Below are 15,029 nucleotides of genomic sequence, written 5' to 3' on the forward strand. Positions count from 1 at the left end.
CTGTAGGCAGATAGACGTTCCGCATTGACTGTAGGAAGATAGACGTTCTACATTGACTGTAGGCAGGTAGACGTTCCACATAGACTGTAGGCAGATAGACGTTCCACATTGACTGTAGGCAGATAGACGTTCCGCATTGATTGTAGGCAGATAGACGTTCTGCAGTGACTGTAGGCAGATAGACGTTCCGCATTGACTGTAGGCAGATAGACGTTCTGCAGTGACTGTAGGCAGATAGACTTTCTGCATTGACTGTAGGCAGATAGACGTTCCGCATTGACTGTAGGCAGATAGACGTTCTGCATTGACTGTAGGCAGATAGACGTTCTACATTGACTGTAGGCAGATAGACGTTCCGCATTGACTGTAGGAAGATAGACGTTCCGCACTAACAGGAGACAGATAGACGTTCTGCATTGACTGTAGGCAGATAGACGTTCTGCATTGACTGTAGGCAGATAGACGTTCCGCATTGACTGTAGGCAGATAGACGTTCTGCATTGACTGTAGGCAGATAGACGTTCCACATTGACTGTCGGCAGATAGACGTTCCGCATTGACTGTAGGCAGATAGACGTTCTGCATTGACTGTAGGCAGATAGACGTTCTACATTGACTGTAGGCAGATAGACGTTCCGCATTGACTGTAGGAAGATAGACGTTCCGCACTGACAGGAGACAGATAGACGTTCTGCATTGACTGTAGGCAGATAGACGTTCTGCATTGACTGTAGGCAGATAGACGTTCCGCATTGACTGTAGGCAGATAGACGTTCCGCATTGACTGTAGGCAGATAGACGTTCCGCATTGACTGTAGGCAGATAGACGTTCCGCATTTACTGTAGGCAGATAGACGTTCTGCATTGACTGTAGGCAGATAGACGTTCTGCATTGACTCTAGGCAGATAGACGTTCCGCATTGACTGTAGGCAGATAGACTTTCCGCATTGACTGTAGGCAGATAGACTTTCCGCATTGACTGTAGGCAGATAGACGTTCTGCATTGACTGTAGGCAGATAGACGTTCTGCATTGACTCTAGGCAGATAGACGTTCCGCATGGACTGTAGGCAGATAGACTTCTGCATTGACTGTAGGCAGATAGACGTTCTGCATTGACTATAGGAAGATAGACGTTCCGCACTGACAGGAGACAGAGAGACGATCTACAGTGACTGTGGGCAGGTAAGCAAGTAGTCCTTCTACATTGACTGTAGGCAGATAGACGTTATGCTATGCATATGGTCAGATATACGTTTAAGGAATTCAAAAAGTGTCTCATTATTTTAATATGTTTCAGTAATATTAATTAAATGCAAATATCTATGTGTGATAAATAAGGATATACATCTGTTATTTTTTCTTTAAACCTAGGTTTGATACATTTTCTGATCTGTACTTTGATACATTTACGGGTGCTCATGTTTCTCTGGAATTATTACCTGAAGATTGAATAATTTGTTGCAGTTTTAATACAATTGACATATTTATGTACCGGCTTTACAGTACATCATAGATTAGAAATCTCTCTAAATGGTACGTTTGTTCATAAATTCGCATAAGAAATAATTAATTTTCAGTTAATTTCACCTTTTCACAGTATCAGCATTACCTGTACAAAGCAACCCACTTGACAGACTGAAAGGTTTGTTGATGTCGCCTCATCGCCTAAACTAGCTCAGTTCTTTTATGTACACTAATATAGCCGACTTGGCTACATGGTGGGTAATTTCTTTGAGGGTGGGTCGGATGACAAATCAGTTTAAATAGTCAATAATGGGTTTATTGATAGAATAACATGATGTTGTTTTACTACCAGGAAGTAATTGTAATCTGAAAATATAAAACAACAAATAGTAAACATAAGCCAGAAATAGTGAAACGTCATTTGACAGATGACAGCTGTCAAAAATGTAAACAGACGAGTGTTTAAAAACTAACGACTGTTTAAAAGGAGTGGTGGATCGTAACTGACTGCTTTCGACACAGTAAATCTAAACTCGTAATAATGTATTTTAGATACAGCAAGAAATATATAATTACAAAGTACAAAAATGGTATTTACCTGAATATATATGTAATATATCCAAACATACTTGGCTTATTTTACAGAGTATGAAAATACATATGTTTCCAAATCATTGACCATTTATCTATTTATGAGTGACCAGCTCGTGATTGGTTGGAATGTCACATGCATAAATATTAGTAAGATTAGTAAAGGAGGCGATGATTTACTTCCCTCAGTTTATATATAGATATTGGGGGATTTGGCAAAAGTACGGAACACCAGACAGGACATTAAAGGGGAAAGTGAAATAAAACAACTAAAACATTAAAGGATGTACAGGTACCGGAATTTTACCATACCTCACTCTTCTTTTTGCTCCTTGCTAGCTCAAGAATATTCAAGTTGTAAACGGCTTGGCTACATGGCTGTATGAGGGGGTGGGTCGGATGACAGATTTTTAATGTTCAATGATGGGTTTAATAATAATGTTCAAAGATATGATTCCATTATCATAGATAAGTCTGAAAACATAAAACAACAAATGGTAAATATGAACAAGAAATAACAAACATCATTTGACAGATGACAGCTGTCAAAAAGGCAAACAAACGAGCATTACAATAGGTGTGGTGGCGTGTAACTGACCGCTCTCAACACAGTAATTTATACCTCGTAATAATTCATTAAATACATGAAACATCAATACAGAATTTCAGGTACATCAAGAAATATGATTACAAAGTACAAAAATGTTAATTACCTGAATATACACGTATGTGGAAGATAACCAAAGATATTTGGTTTTATTTGCACAGTATCAAAATATAAACGTTTTCAAAACATTGACCATTTATCCATTTATGAGTGACCAGATCGTGATTGGTTGGAATCAGTCACATGCATAAATATTAGTAAGATTAGTAAAGGAGTCGATGATTTACTTCCCTTAGACTATATATAAATATTGGAGAATTTGGCAAAAGTAGGGAACAGCAGACAGGACTATAACGGGTAAAATGAAATAAAACAACTAAAAACATTAAAGGATGTACAGGTACCGGAATTTTACCCTACGACATTGATATACGAAACTGCTATGTTTTGTCTTTCGTTGTAGGGAAATGTTTGGTTTTCAAAATTGACAATTTCGGGATTTTTTTTACTGTTATAACTGTACGTTTTTTTCCAAATAACTGAGATAAGTGTCTTACGTTTTTTTTTGTTTATTTTTTTTTTTTTTTTTTTTTTTTTTTTTTTTTTTTTTTTTCAGGTGGAAATTTTATGATAGCTGCCGGCCAAACTTTGGACTATGAAACCGTTTCGTCCATAACCTGTGAATTCTATATACACGATGGCATTGAAGAAGGTGGGCCATTCTACTATATACTCACAGTAGGCAATGACAACGATGCTCCGGTATTTGATAACACTATGCATTACGTTACAGCGTCAGAGGGATCCGTAAGTATTATTATAGTATATAAAATGAATTTAAAGCTACTCCCTTACAAGTTGGGTGAAATTTTTCAATATGTTCGATTCCACAAAGTTTGCCAAAGAATGTATAATTATGTGACACTGAAAAATGATAAAGTGGATAAGTAAGATATTATTTTATTTCAAAAGCGTTGAAACGGTTTACTACCTTCTGCACAATTTTTTTTTATTATTTATAAGAATATCTTGCAAAACTCTTATGTTAATAGGTTTGTAACTCTAATCATTGTCAGATCACTCACTTTTTATTGATTTTTGAGAAATATATATATATATGGAGCAGTTCCTTTAAAGCGATACAAATTTTTGCTTACAGTAGAAGTTTTGCCATTTTTAGCTCTCGTGACTGCATCATGATTTGAAGTTATAGTTTATCTGGTTTAACCATACAATCAGCAACTAGATATTTTCATATTTTCAAATTTCACCTTACTTATCTGTATATTAAACGAGGTTCACCCAAACCTGGGACTGCTAACATTAACCTTACCATCCGTTGTTAAACTAAAAAGACAATGAATAGTGTTGTAATGGACTAAACTGTACATCAAAGGATTCAAAATCATATGTTATAAATAAAACGATACATCAATTTTTAAACAAAATATTTACATTTGCTGAGTCATTATTTTGTACAATGGAAGGAAAATGGGTTACTAAAGAACTAGTTCTACACGAAAATGCGCAAGAAAGTGGCCAAACTGTTTACTTTTGGTTGTCTTCGACCATATTTAGACCGATTGACATTATTCCTGTAGCTATCATTATACCGAGCTGTTTTACAAATTAGCTTGACTGATGGCATTCGAGAATTGCTTCACAGAAGTTTCTGTGTAATTATTACAGCTGCGGAATGATGGACAGTATTGTCGCTGTTATTATTACAGCTGCGGAATGAGGGACAGTAGTGTCACTGTTATTATTACAGCTGTGGAATGAGGGGCAGTAGTGTCAATGTTATTATTTCAGCTGCGGAATGAGGGACAGTAGTGTCGCTGTTATTATTACAGCTGCGGAATGAGGGACAGTAGTGTCGCTGTTATTATTACAGCTGCGGAATGTGCGGAATGAGGGGCAGTAGTGTCGCTGTTATTATTGCAGCTGCGGAATGAGGGACAGTAGTGTCGCTGTTATTATTACAGCTGCGGAATGTGCTGGATGATGGGCAGTAGTGTCGCTGTTATTATTACAACTGCGGAATGTGCGGGATGATGGGCAGTAGTGTCGCTGTTATTATTACAGCTGCGGAATGATGGGCAGTAGTGTCGCTATTATAAGTCGCTGTTATTATTACAGCTCCGGAATGAGGAACAGTAGCGTCGCTGTTATTATTTCAGCTGCAGAATGAGGGATAGTAGTGTCGCTTTTATTATTTTAGCTGCGGAGTAATTGGCAGTGGTGTCGCTGCTATTATTACAGCTGCGGAATGAGGGACAGTAGTGTCACTTTTATTATTATAGCTGTGGAATGATGGGCAGAAGTGTCTCTGTTATTAGTCGCTGTTATCATTACAGCTGCGGAATGAGGAACAGTAGCGTCGCTGTTATTATTTCAGGTGTGGAATGATTGACAGTAGTGTCGCTGTTATTAGTCGCTGTTATCATTACAGCTGCGGAATGAGGAACAGTAGCGTTGCGGTTATTATTTCAGCTGCGGAATGAGGAACAGTAGCGTCGCTGTTATTATTTCAGCTGCGGAATGATTGGCAGTAGTGTCGCTGCTATTATAACAGCTGCGGAATAAGGGAAAGTAGTGTCTCTGTTTGTTATTATTACAGCTGCGGAATGAGGGACAATAGCGCCGCTGTTATTATTTCAGCTGCGGAATGAGGGACAGTAGTGTCGCTTTTATTATTTCAGCTGCGGGATGATTGGCAGCAGTGTCGCTGCTATTATTACAGCTGCGGAATGAGGGATAGTAGTGTCGCTGTTATTATTTCAGCTACAGTAGTGTCGCTGTGATTATTTCAGCTGCGGAATGAGGAACAGTAGTGTCGCTGTTATTATTTCAGCTCCGAAATGATTGGCAGTAGTGTCGCTGCTATTATTACAGCTGCGGAATGAGGGACAGTAGCATCGTTGTTATCATTATGTTTAATAGAAATATTGTCCTACTCATGATTTTTCAAGTCCATAAAGGGCCATAATTCTTGCAGAAAGCAGGATGGAGTTATGTTTCTTGCTGAACAGTGTCTGTCAGCTTATGATGGTGAACAACTGTTACAAGTTTCAAAGCCATAGTTTTGATAGTTAAGGAGAAAAGTTTAACTAAATATAAAACTTAACCAAGAAATCTGTCCAAAAGCGGCAATAAGTCTTGCAAAAAAGCATGATGGAGTTATGTATCTTGTTGTGCAGGTTTAGCAAGTATTTCAGGTTTTAAAGCAAAAGCTTTGAAAGTTTAGGAGAAAAGCTGACCTTAACACAAAACTTAACCAAGGAATCTGATTTTCTAAGTCAAAAATTCTTGCAAAAAGCAGGATGGAGTTGTGTTTCTTGCTTTACAGGGTCAGCTTATGATGGTGAACAGGTGCCGCAAGTTTCAAAGCAATATCTGATAGTTTAGGAGAAAAGTCTATCTAAACATAAAACTTAACCAAGAAATCTCATATTTTCTAAGTCCAAAAGGGACCATAATTCTTGCAAAAAGTAGGATGTAGTTATGTTTATTGCTGTACAGGGTCATGCAGCTATATATATTGAACAAGTGTTGCAAGTTTCAAAGCAATATCTTTGATAGTTTAGGAGAAAAGCTGACCTAAACATAAAACTTAACCAGGCAACGCCGTCACCGACACCGACGCCGACGCCGATCAAGTGATGACAATAACTCATTATTTTTTTTTCAAAAAATAAGATGAGCTAATAAGAGCAGACTGAAGCACAGAAGCTTCCGTATTAATCAGAAATGCAAATTTAGGCAGAGCAGTTTCTCTGTAATATTAAGTGATTGAGGCACTATAGTTTCTCTTAAATAATAAGAGATTGGGACTCAGTAGTTTCTCTGTAGTAATTAAGAGTTGTGTACAGTTGCAAAATAGTTTCTCTGTAAAAAATAGAGATTTGAATTAAGGCACAGTAGCTTCTTTGTAATAATAAGAGATGCTGATTTAGGAACAATAGTTTCTTTGTAATAATTAGTTGTGGAATGTGGCACTGTAGTTTCTCTGTAATAATTACCAGTAGTTAGAGTTGGTGATTAAAGCACAGAAATTTCTGCAATAATCAAAGATTCGAATTGCGACACAGTAGTTTCTATGTAATAATTAAAGTTGTGGTTTCTCTGTAATTATCGGAGATGCGGATTGAGGCACAGTAGTTTCTCTGTAATAATTCGAGTTATTGACTGTGGCACAGAAGTTTCTCTGTTGTAGTTAGTGTTGTTGAGTGTGGCACAGTAGTTTTTTTTATAGTAATCAGAGATACAAATTGAGGCACAAATGCTTCTTTATAATAATTAAAGTTTTGGGATGCGGCACAGTAGTTTCTCTGTAATTGAGGCACTTTGGTTTTTCTGATATAATTAAAGTTATTGTAAATGAGGCGTAGTAGTTTCTTTGTAATACTTAATGTTGTGGGATGTGACACTGTAGTTTCTCTGTAATAATTAGAGTTGTGTCTTGAGGCACTGCAGTGTATCTGTTTTGAGGCACAGTTGTTTCTCTGTAATGATTAAAGCTGTGGGATGTGGCATTGTAGCTTCTTTGTAATTGAGATACAGTGCTTTCTCTGTAATAATTAGAGTTCTGGAATGAGACACAGTAGTTTCTATGTAATAATCAGAAATGCGGATTAAAGGCACATTATATTCTTTATGTAATAATTAGAGTTGTGATCTGAGGCACAATATTTCTGTGTAATAATCAGAGATGCGAACTGAAGCACAATAGTTTCTCTGTAATAATTAGAGTTGAGGACTGTGCCTCAGTAGTTTCTCTGAAATAATTACAGCTGCGGACATTTAGCTGTAATGAAATTCGTTAGAAATGCAAGTTTAAGAAATCATCACTTCCCTTTTCCTGTGGTTACGCAACCAAGATAAATTGGAAATAAATGAATTCAGACACCAGACCAATTTTTAAGGATTGCGTTTTGGTTCAAATTCGAGAGTGGTCCCAGTAAGCTTGAAGCTTTCATCACAATCGAGCTTTATAAATTAGTATAAACTAAAAGCTAGACGTAGCATAACATAAATGAGACCGAATGACCTATAAAATCCATAATACTGATACATGTATAATACCATCGAGCATTTACACAAAATAGAAGCACATTCATTTAGAAAAAGTCTCGAGAAATAAGGTCAGTAATTCGGTCGAATATGTGCTTCCATGGTACAGTCGAAAGAAGTCCATAATAAATAGATCCTATTTTTCCCATTTTGCGCATATTCGTTTTTTATTTTTAGAAATACACTTTGCATGAAATGAGATAGTTTTCATGTTCATACACCCCACATGGCAAATTTTTCAGATTGATACCGGAAGTAGGTGATTATTGCGCGGACGAGGCTGAACACCACTTAATCTGACTGTTCTTTATTTCATATAAAATCCACTTACTTCATAACGCTTTTTTGACATTTTATGGCCCATTAGATTTTCAAGGACTTATATTCCCATAAAGAACTAAATCGCTACTTTAGAAAATCAAAAAGAAAAAGGGATGTTAACGTTTATATGAGAAAACTACTGTCCGCTAAATACAACCCGCTGAATTTACAATGTACTTCTTTTCGCTTCTTTCAATTTTTCCCTTCGAGACATTAAATTCTTACGCCGCCATTTTTACCCAGCATGCAATAGGAACATGCCGATTTCGATAGATTGCAACGTACTAAAACGCTTCAGGGTAAAAGTAAACACGTTGCTGTGTAGAAAAGGCACTATGAAAGGAAAAAAATGATTAGTACTATTTATATTTGGACTACCTCTGACTAGACCAGCGGAGGCTTACATTCTATTTGGTAGTGATCAGCTACGAGAGCAAATATGCGCCATTTTAGGGTAGCAGACCACAACTGACTGGCATTTCACTAGGAACTACACAACCCCCTATTTTCTTTTCATTTTTTCGTTAATATGTGATAGAACTTCCATGAAAAATAGGTGTAGGAAAAAGTGATGTTCTCTAAAGATACGTATAGATGACCTGAAGTTGTCGTTTTTATATGAAACAAAGAAGGATTTGAATTACTGACCTTTAACCTCGATAGGGACCGAGACCGGATTGCGATTGTCGTATATATGACGTGACTATTATGTCTGCACCAGGTTATATTTAGAACAGTCCGCATTCTCGAACACTATTTTCTTCACTCCATTCGGAATACCTGATGTATTATGGCTTTTTAGAAAGGAAGTGTGTCGTTTGATCCGGGGTTTGTATGTACAGATGAAGACAGTGGTGACACTACGACTTACGAGTTTACATCTGTGAACAATAGCGACCGTTTTGCTGTGGATTCTTCTGGCATCATGACGTTTAACACCGACTACGACATTGACGGCAGCAGTGCGTATCCTGTAACTGTCGTACTGACGGCTTGTTGTAAAGATTCCGGCCATATAAACGGAGCCTCAAAGAGCGCTTGCGCACAAGTGACCGTGACAATTTCTGTAAGCATTTTGTTTATTTCTTGAATATAGTTTGTCATTATTTTACATGTGCGCTTTAAGATTTTTGATTCGTACATGCGTCATTTTGATTCTTTAATAGTATGCAAGCACATATATAAATGACCTGGATTGTATTTACATTTCTTCTTTCAAATTTAAGTGATCAACGTGTGTTTTAGTGCATGTCAATTTGTGGGAATATGGGCCGCCGTGAGAAAATTATTGAGAAATATAGAGACCTATCCCACATTGTAGATTGAAGTGAGTTATCGTAATTTCCCATGTTTCTCTTTCCAGACACGCGACTGGAAAAAATTATGACGTCATAAATATGGCGGCTTAAGAAAAATTGAAAAAACGTAGGCTGCTGAATAATTACAGGTGACAACGTCTTTGAAAACTATGTTATGATTGCAAAATTGATATATTTAGTGAAGGTAATGCTTATTCTAGCAGATAAAACACTTTTATGGAAAAGGATGGAATTCATATGTTTAAAATGAAAAACAAATATCCATAAATATAAAAAAATGACGAAAACGACTGAATAACGATATTAAGTGAGCAAATGCCTGTTTAATGGCGCAGTATGTTCGATTTAAAATAGAAATAGTCTGATAATCTATCACTACAATAGTCGATTAGCATAATTATATGTATCTATATATCCTTGTTATCTGTATCAGTGTGTCAGTTCAGCTAAATGCCCCGACACTGTGGTCAGAACTCAAAATCAATAGAAAAAATACCTGTTACAATTTTAAGAATGCTTTTTCTAATGCATTTACAGCTTGTTGTAAAGTATTTCGTAGTGCAAATCCTCCTATTGAAATTGATAAATCCAATCAATTAATACATACTTCCCAGTAAAACTAAGTTAAAGACGTCTACGTAAGGAATCATCAGAAGATTTCTCTAAGAATGTTTTTGTCCAGCATACTAGTGGTCTATGATGTCATCGTCGTTTAGCGCTACAGTATATTTATGTTTTGCAGAAGAAAATTTATAATACTTAAAACTACACCTTGAGTCCTTCCAGTGAACAGGATTTGGTCACTTATCACATCCCTTCATTTGTATTTTCAAGCAAAGCTCGCATATATGATCAGCAATATTATTTTCGATTCCTTAATTGCATATACAATTAGATTATGCTCGTTTCATAGATAATCTAACCTCTAATACATGTACCACTTCTAATATATTAAATCGTATAACTTCATGTCGAACTGATATTTACCTCATGTAAAAAAAATATTGCGACAAAGTATATGCAGATTCTGAAAAAAAAACCTTCCCAGAAAAATTAAAATCCAGCAATTACAGGGTGTGCTTTCCATCGTTTCATATGATTCATTTACTCTTTATACTTATTTACCAAATAATCCAATGAATTACAAAATAATTGCTTTCATTAAACGCCTTTTCTTGTGTATTTAATTTCACTTAAGCCTTTTTCTGCTTGTAACATTGCTAAAAATAAGTTCCATGTGAACGTGTGAGGCAGATTGTCAAAGCATCTCCGTATTAAACGATGTCCGGTAAGGGAATGCAGTTTTTCGAGAGATAATAAGTAATCCATGAGAACTACTTCTACCTAGCTTGTCGTATGATTTAGAAAACGTTAAACATAGTTATATGTGGCTACTATATGAAAAATAATTCTTGATGAAGTTTTCAAATACAAACAGTCAGTTGTTGCTCGAATAATTGACATTTTTTTATGTCAGGGAGGTGTAGTTATTAAATGAAACTAACAATTCAAAGACTACAATACTGCATCGCTTGGGATTGATATATCTCCATATCTTAAATTGATTTACACTTTCAAGTTTATTTACTGGAGTTTTTCTCTATTCAGATGGGGATGTTCCCCATACAATCTTCTGCAAGTATATCAGCTTAGATAACTATCTGTTACTAGATACGTAGTTTGTCACAATCAGCTGTAGGTCATGTTGTTGTCGGTTATATGCGACGTTTAATAAATACACTTTCCTTAACTTTTATATAATCTTCATATATTTGCAAGAGCGACTTTCAAGAATTCAATGAACGTTATCCTTTTGCAGATATACTCCTATTATCAAGTGCAAGAATATTCTACTAAATTTCACGATTGTAATTCAGACTTATGTGGGTTATTTTTTTAAAAAGTTTAATAGCAATTTAAAAACACTTCGATTACTAAGTGCATCAAAACAGTAGTTATTTATCAATTTTAATGAAAATTTTCACAAATGATGAAATGTTTTATCATATGCGGTTCTGACCCTCTTATTTGGAGATATGTTGCATATTCGGTGTTCATTCTTTTGCCAGCTTGATGCTACACTTTCCTCTTTGATCGTGACCAACGAAAGAGGTGGACCACGCCATGACTGGTGGTTCTTAAAGGCCGAGTTGCTGAGTTGCTTTGATATTTTTCTACTTTCCTGATTTGTCGGATCCTTAATAATGTTCTGCTGGTATTCTGCTTTCTGTAACGGCATGGAGAACATGCGCAAATGATTTGTTAAAAGCTTTAAAAAGATTCCTTGAATGTATAGAACGCAAATAATCAAGATAATAGAAGACTTGGTTTGACTAAGTTTGTTCCTGAGAGGTTTAGAAAGGTGAAAAAAAAAATCTCATGCCCTTTAGCACCAGCTTAAGCTGAATTATATTATAATGATATTTAACGAACTTCATAATACTAAAGGACCAGAGGCTATTTACGTATTTAATGTAAATATTTACTGGATCATTTTTTTGTGTTTCAATTAATAGTGTGCCCTCAGTCTGAATAAGACACTCAGCAGTTCGGGGATTAAGTTTACGTATAATGTTCTATAACATTGGAATATGGTGGAGATATAGAGTGTGAGCATTATTGCCAAACTACTGTTTAAGCACACCAGCATTGTTTTGCAACTGACCGTTCCAAGGCTTTGTCGCACTACGTTCCTTTATTTTACGTTTTAAGCTTTCTGTCTATTGGCTTTACTTAGTTCATGTATTTATCATGTTCTTACCTATACATGCATTGCTGCAGAGTTTTACGGTTCAAAGATGCGTTGCATTAACATGAATCAGAGTTTATCACAAATCGGATCTGTTGAGAAATATTTTCAGTTTCAGAGAAAGAATGATGAAAGAAAGAAAATGAAATGATTATCCCATGCCCCTGATGCCCCTCCTCCTACAATTAGCTAAACATAATTACGGAAAGCCCATAATAAACGTTTAAATGCAGGTTTGATAAATAATATTGTTTATAGATACTTTTGTTATCGCGGAGCTGAAGACGAATTAAGTAAAACGCTTTCAGTGTTGATGTCAAGTTTGAATGCATATGATTTACCAGTAATTCTGAGTAATTAAGTCGACTATTATGAATCTAACTTCAAGAAAATATCTGTTAAATTTCCACCGGCATAGTCGTCTTGATCGTACTTAAATCTTGTTTAAATAAAATTGCAAACAATGCATGTAATATGCACATGTTCTAATAATAACAGCATAGACAATTACTTGTGCCGACATTGATTTGTATTGGATTTTCGACAAAATCCTTTCCTTCTAGGTACTGATTAAAACCAGATATTAATAACGTATTTTCCCTTATTGTATGTTATATTTCTTGTAACGTTTGGAAATAATCTTATTTCAGATTCAACGCCATAAGATTAGTCGAAAATATTTTATTTCAAGAGGTAGAAGCGATATGTAAAAATGCATTGTAAATTAGGTGGGTGGGGTACAAAATAAACAACTAAAATAACTTAAATATACTTTCTACTGAGAAAGTGCAAAAATAATATATTTGATATGTCCAATTGCCTTGTTTAATAACATCATATTCGATATTATAAGCAATTTTACTAATATTTTCAATCATTATTCAGCAGTATTATTTTCGTAAACGGTCGCCATATTGATGACGTCATTTCCGGATCCAGTCGCGGTCCCCAGAAGAGATACATACATATTATTTTTGTCTTGGACCAAGGAATAATTTGGTATATCTGGCTATATTTCTCAACTACTTTCGAGCGGGATTACGAATGACCGTGGACTATTATGTGAATTTTCTTCTACTGTTTCTGCTTGCCAAAAATGGCATGAAGGGTTTACAGAAACTTTACTTTGATACATTTTTGTATATTATAACATGGTACTTCCGGTTGCACTATTTTGAAAACGAGGCCATCTGAAACACGAAATGATCAATTGTATATAAGAACATCTTACGAGCTAGGATATGAGGATTCAAAAGTCCGTTCGTTTGTTTGTCCCGATTTTGTGTCCGGTCTGTAACTTTGTTATTTATGGATGGATTGCAAAAGATTTTGCACAAAATATCAGTATAACATAATGTGTGGCGTGCAAGACCATAAAATGTATCAGTCTTTCTTTTTGAATGAACTCCATTTATTGAATGCCCATCCCGATTTTGTGTCCGGTCTGTAACTTTGTTATTTATGGATGGATTGCAAAAGATTTTGCACAAAATATCAGTATAACATAACAATGTGTGGCGTGCAAGACCATAAAAATGTATCAGTCTTTCTTTTTGAATGAACTCCATTTATTGAATGCCCTTCCCGATTTTGTGTCCGGTCTGTAACTTTGTTATTTATGGATGGATTGCAAAAGATTTTGCACAGAATATCAGTATAACATAACAATGTGTGGCGTGCAAGACCATAAAAATGTATCAGTCTTTCTTTTTGAATGAACTCCATTTATTGAATGCCCATCCCGATTTCGTGCCCGGTCTGTTACTTTTTCATGCATGGATGGATTTCGAAATGACCATTGATTAGCAAGACATGGGACAATATGTTGCGTACAGCCTCTTAAATCAATCCATCTTATTGAATTATCTCTCTTTATTGATTGTCCGCTGGTAGCAAAATTGTTATCCACGGACGGATTTTAAAAAAACCCAGCTTGGTAGCAGTCATCAGCATGACATGATGATATGTCATGTGCAAGAACATGAGAAAATGAGAAAACCAACGTAGTGCATCCGCGCAGTCTGGCCAGGATTCATGCTGTTCGCTAACGGTTTCTCTAATTGCAATAGGATTTGAAAGCGAATAGCATGGATCCTTACTAGACTGCGCGGATGCACAGGCTGGTCTGGATCCATGCTGGTCGGAAATGAACTATGTTGGTTTTCACATGGTGCGGCTCCATTATGACATACAAGGTTATCAAACTTAATGCAGACATTTAAGAGCATATATAAAGTTGTTCATCTAAATCTTACCAATTAGAGAAACTGCCTTTAATCCTTTAATTAGGTAACAGTTTCTTTGTTTGTTAAGCGTCTTTCCCTTAACGGTAATGATGAAATGTCAACGGTTATTTTTTTCGTTTTGTTTATTTTTTATTTGTTTCTTAGTCAAATTATTTAACTTGCACCACCTTAATATCTGTATAGAATTAATTAAGCAGCCATAAAAACCTGCATTCCGAATGTAATTGCCGTTGGCCTGCTTCGAGGAACTTCTAAAATATATACATTTTACAGTCCTATCTTGCTAGGGGGCGTCATGCTTGTACTTAATGATGTTATTGCCATTTGTCAATTTGGATCACTGATTCCATAAACTTTACATTAAAACATTCCGCTTAATGGGGTAGAAAAATGTTGCTTTTTCGATACATTTCATAAACCGACCACCCCACCTCTGTCGTTACTTTGTTTGGGTTAAAGTTAAACCCCACCCCGCCCCGAATCCTCGATGTTTGCTTGGTTGATTTCCCCAGACCCGACCGCACCGGAATCTGTCGTTATTTTTGCTTGGTTTGGGGGGGGTTCAGATTCACCCCGACCCGACCCCCGGGGGGGGGGTCGTTTACTTTGTTTCGTTGAGTTCCAACCCACCCGGGACGAATCTGTCGTTTATTTTG

At 36.1% G+C, this 15,029-nt stretch overlaps 1 protein-coding gene across 1 annotated transcript in view; it reads left to right on the top strand.

The window, feature by feature from the left end:
* The window catches only part of LOC123540563 (uncharacterized), an 86,164-nt gene that overhangs the window by 37,494 nt on the left and 33,641 nt on the right, over nucleotides 1–15,029 (top strand). Inside the window, exons 8-9 of the mRNA XM_053525801.1 lie at nucleotides 3,282–3,472; nucleotides 8,862–9,125. Coding sequence (XP_053381776.1) covers nucleotides 3,282–3,472; nucleotides 8,862–9,125 — 455 coding nt within the window. The remainder of the gene's footprint in view (nucleotides 1–3,281; nucleotides 3,473–8,861; nucleotides 9,126–15,029) is intronic.

Source organism: Mercenaria mercenaria, chromosome 16 (genome assembly GCF_021730395.1).
Source record: "Mercenaria mercenaria strain notata chromosome 16, MADL_Memer_1, whole genome shotgun sequence".
In the NCBI taxonomy this organism is placed as follows: Eukaryota; Metazoa; Mollusca; class Bivalvia; order Venerida; family Veneridae; genus Mercenaria; species Mercenaria mercenaria.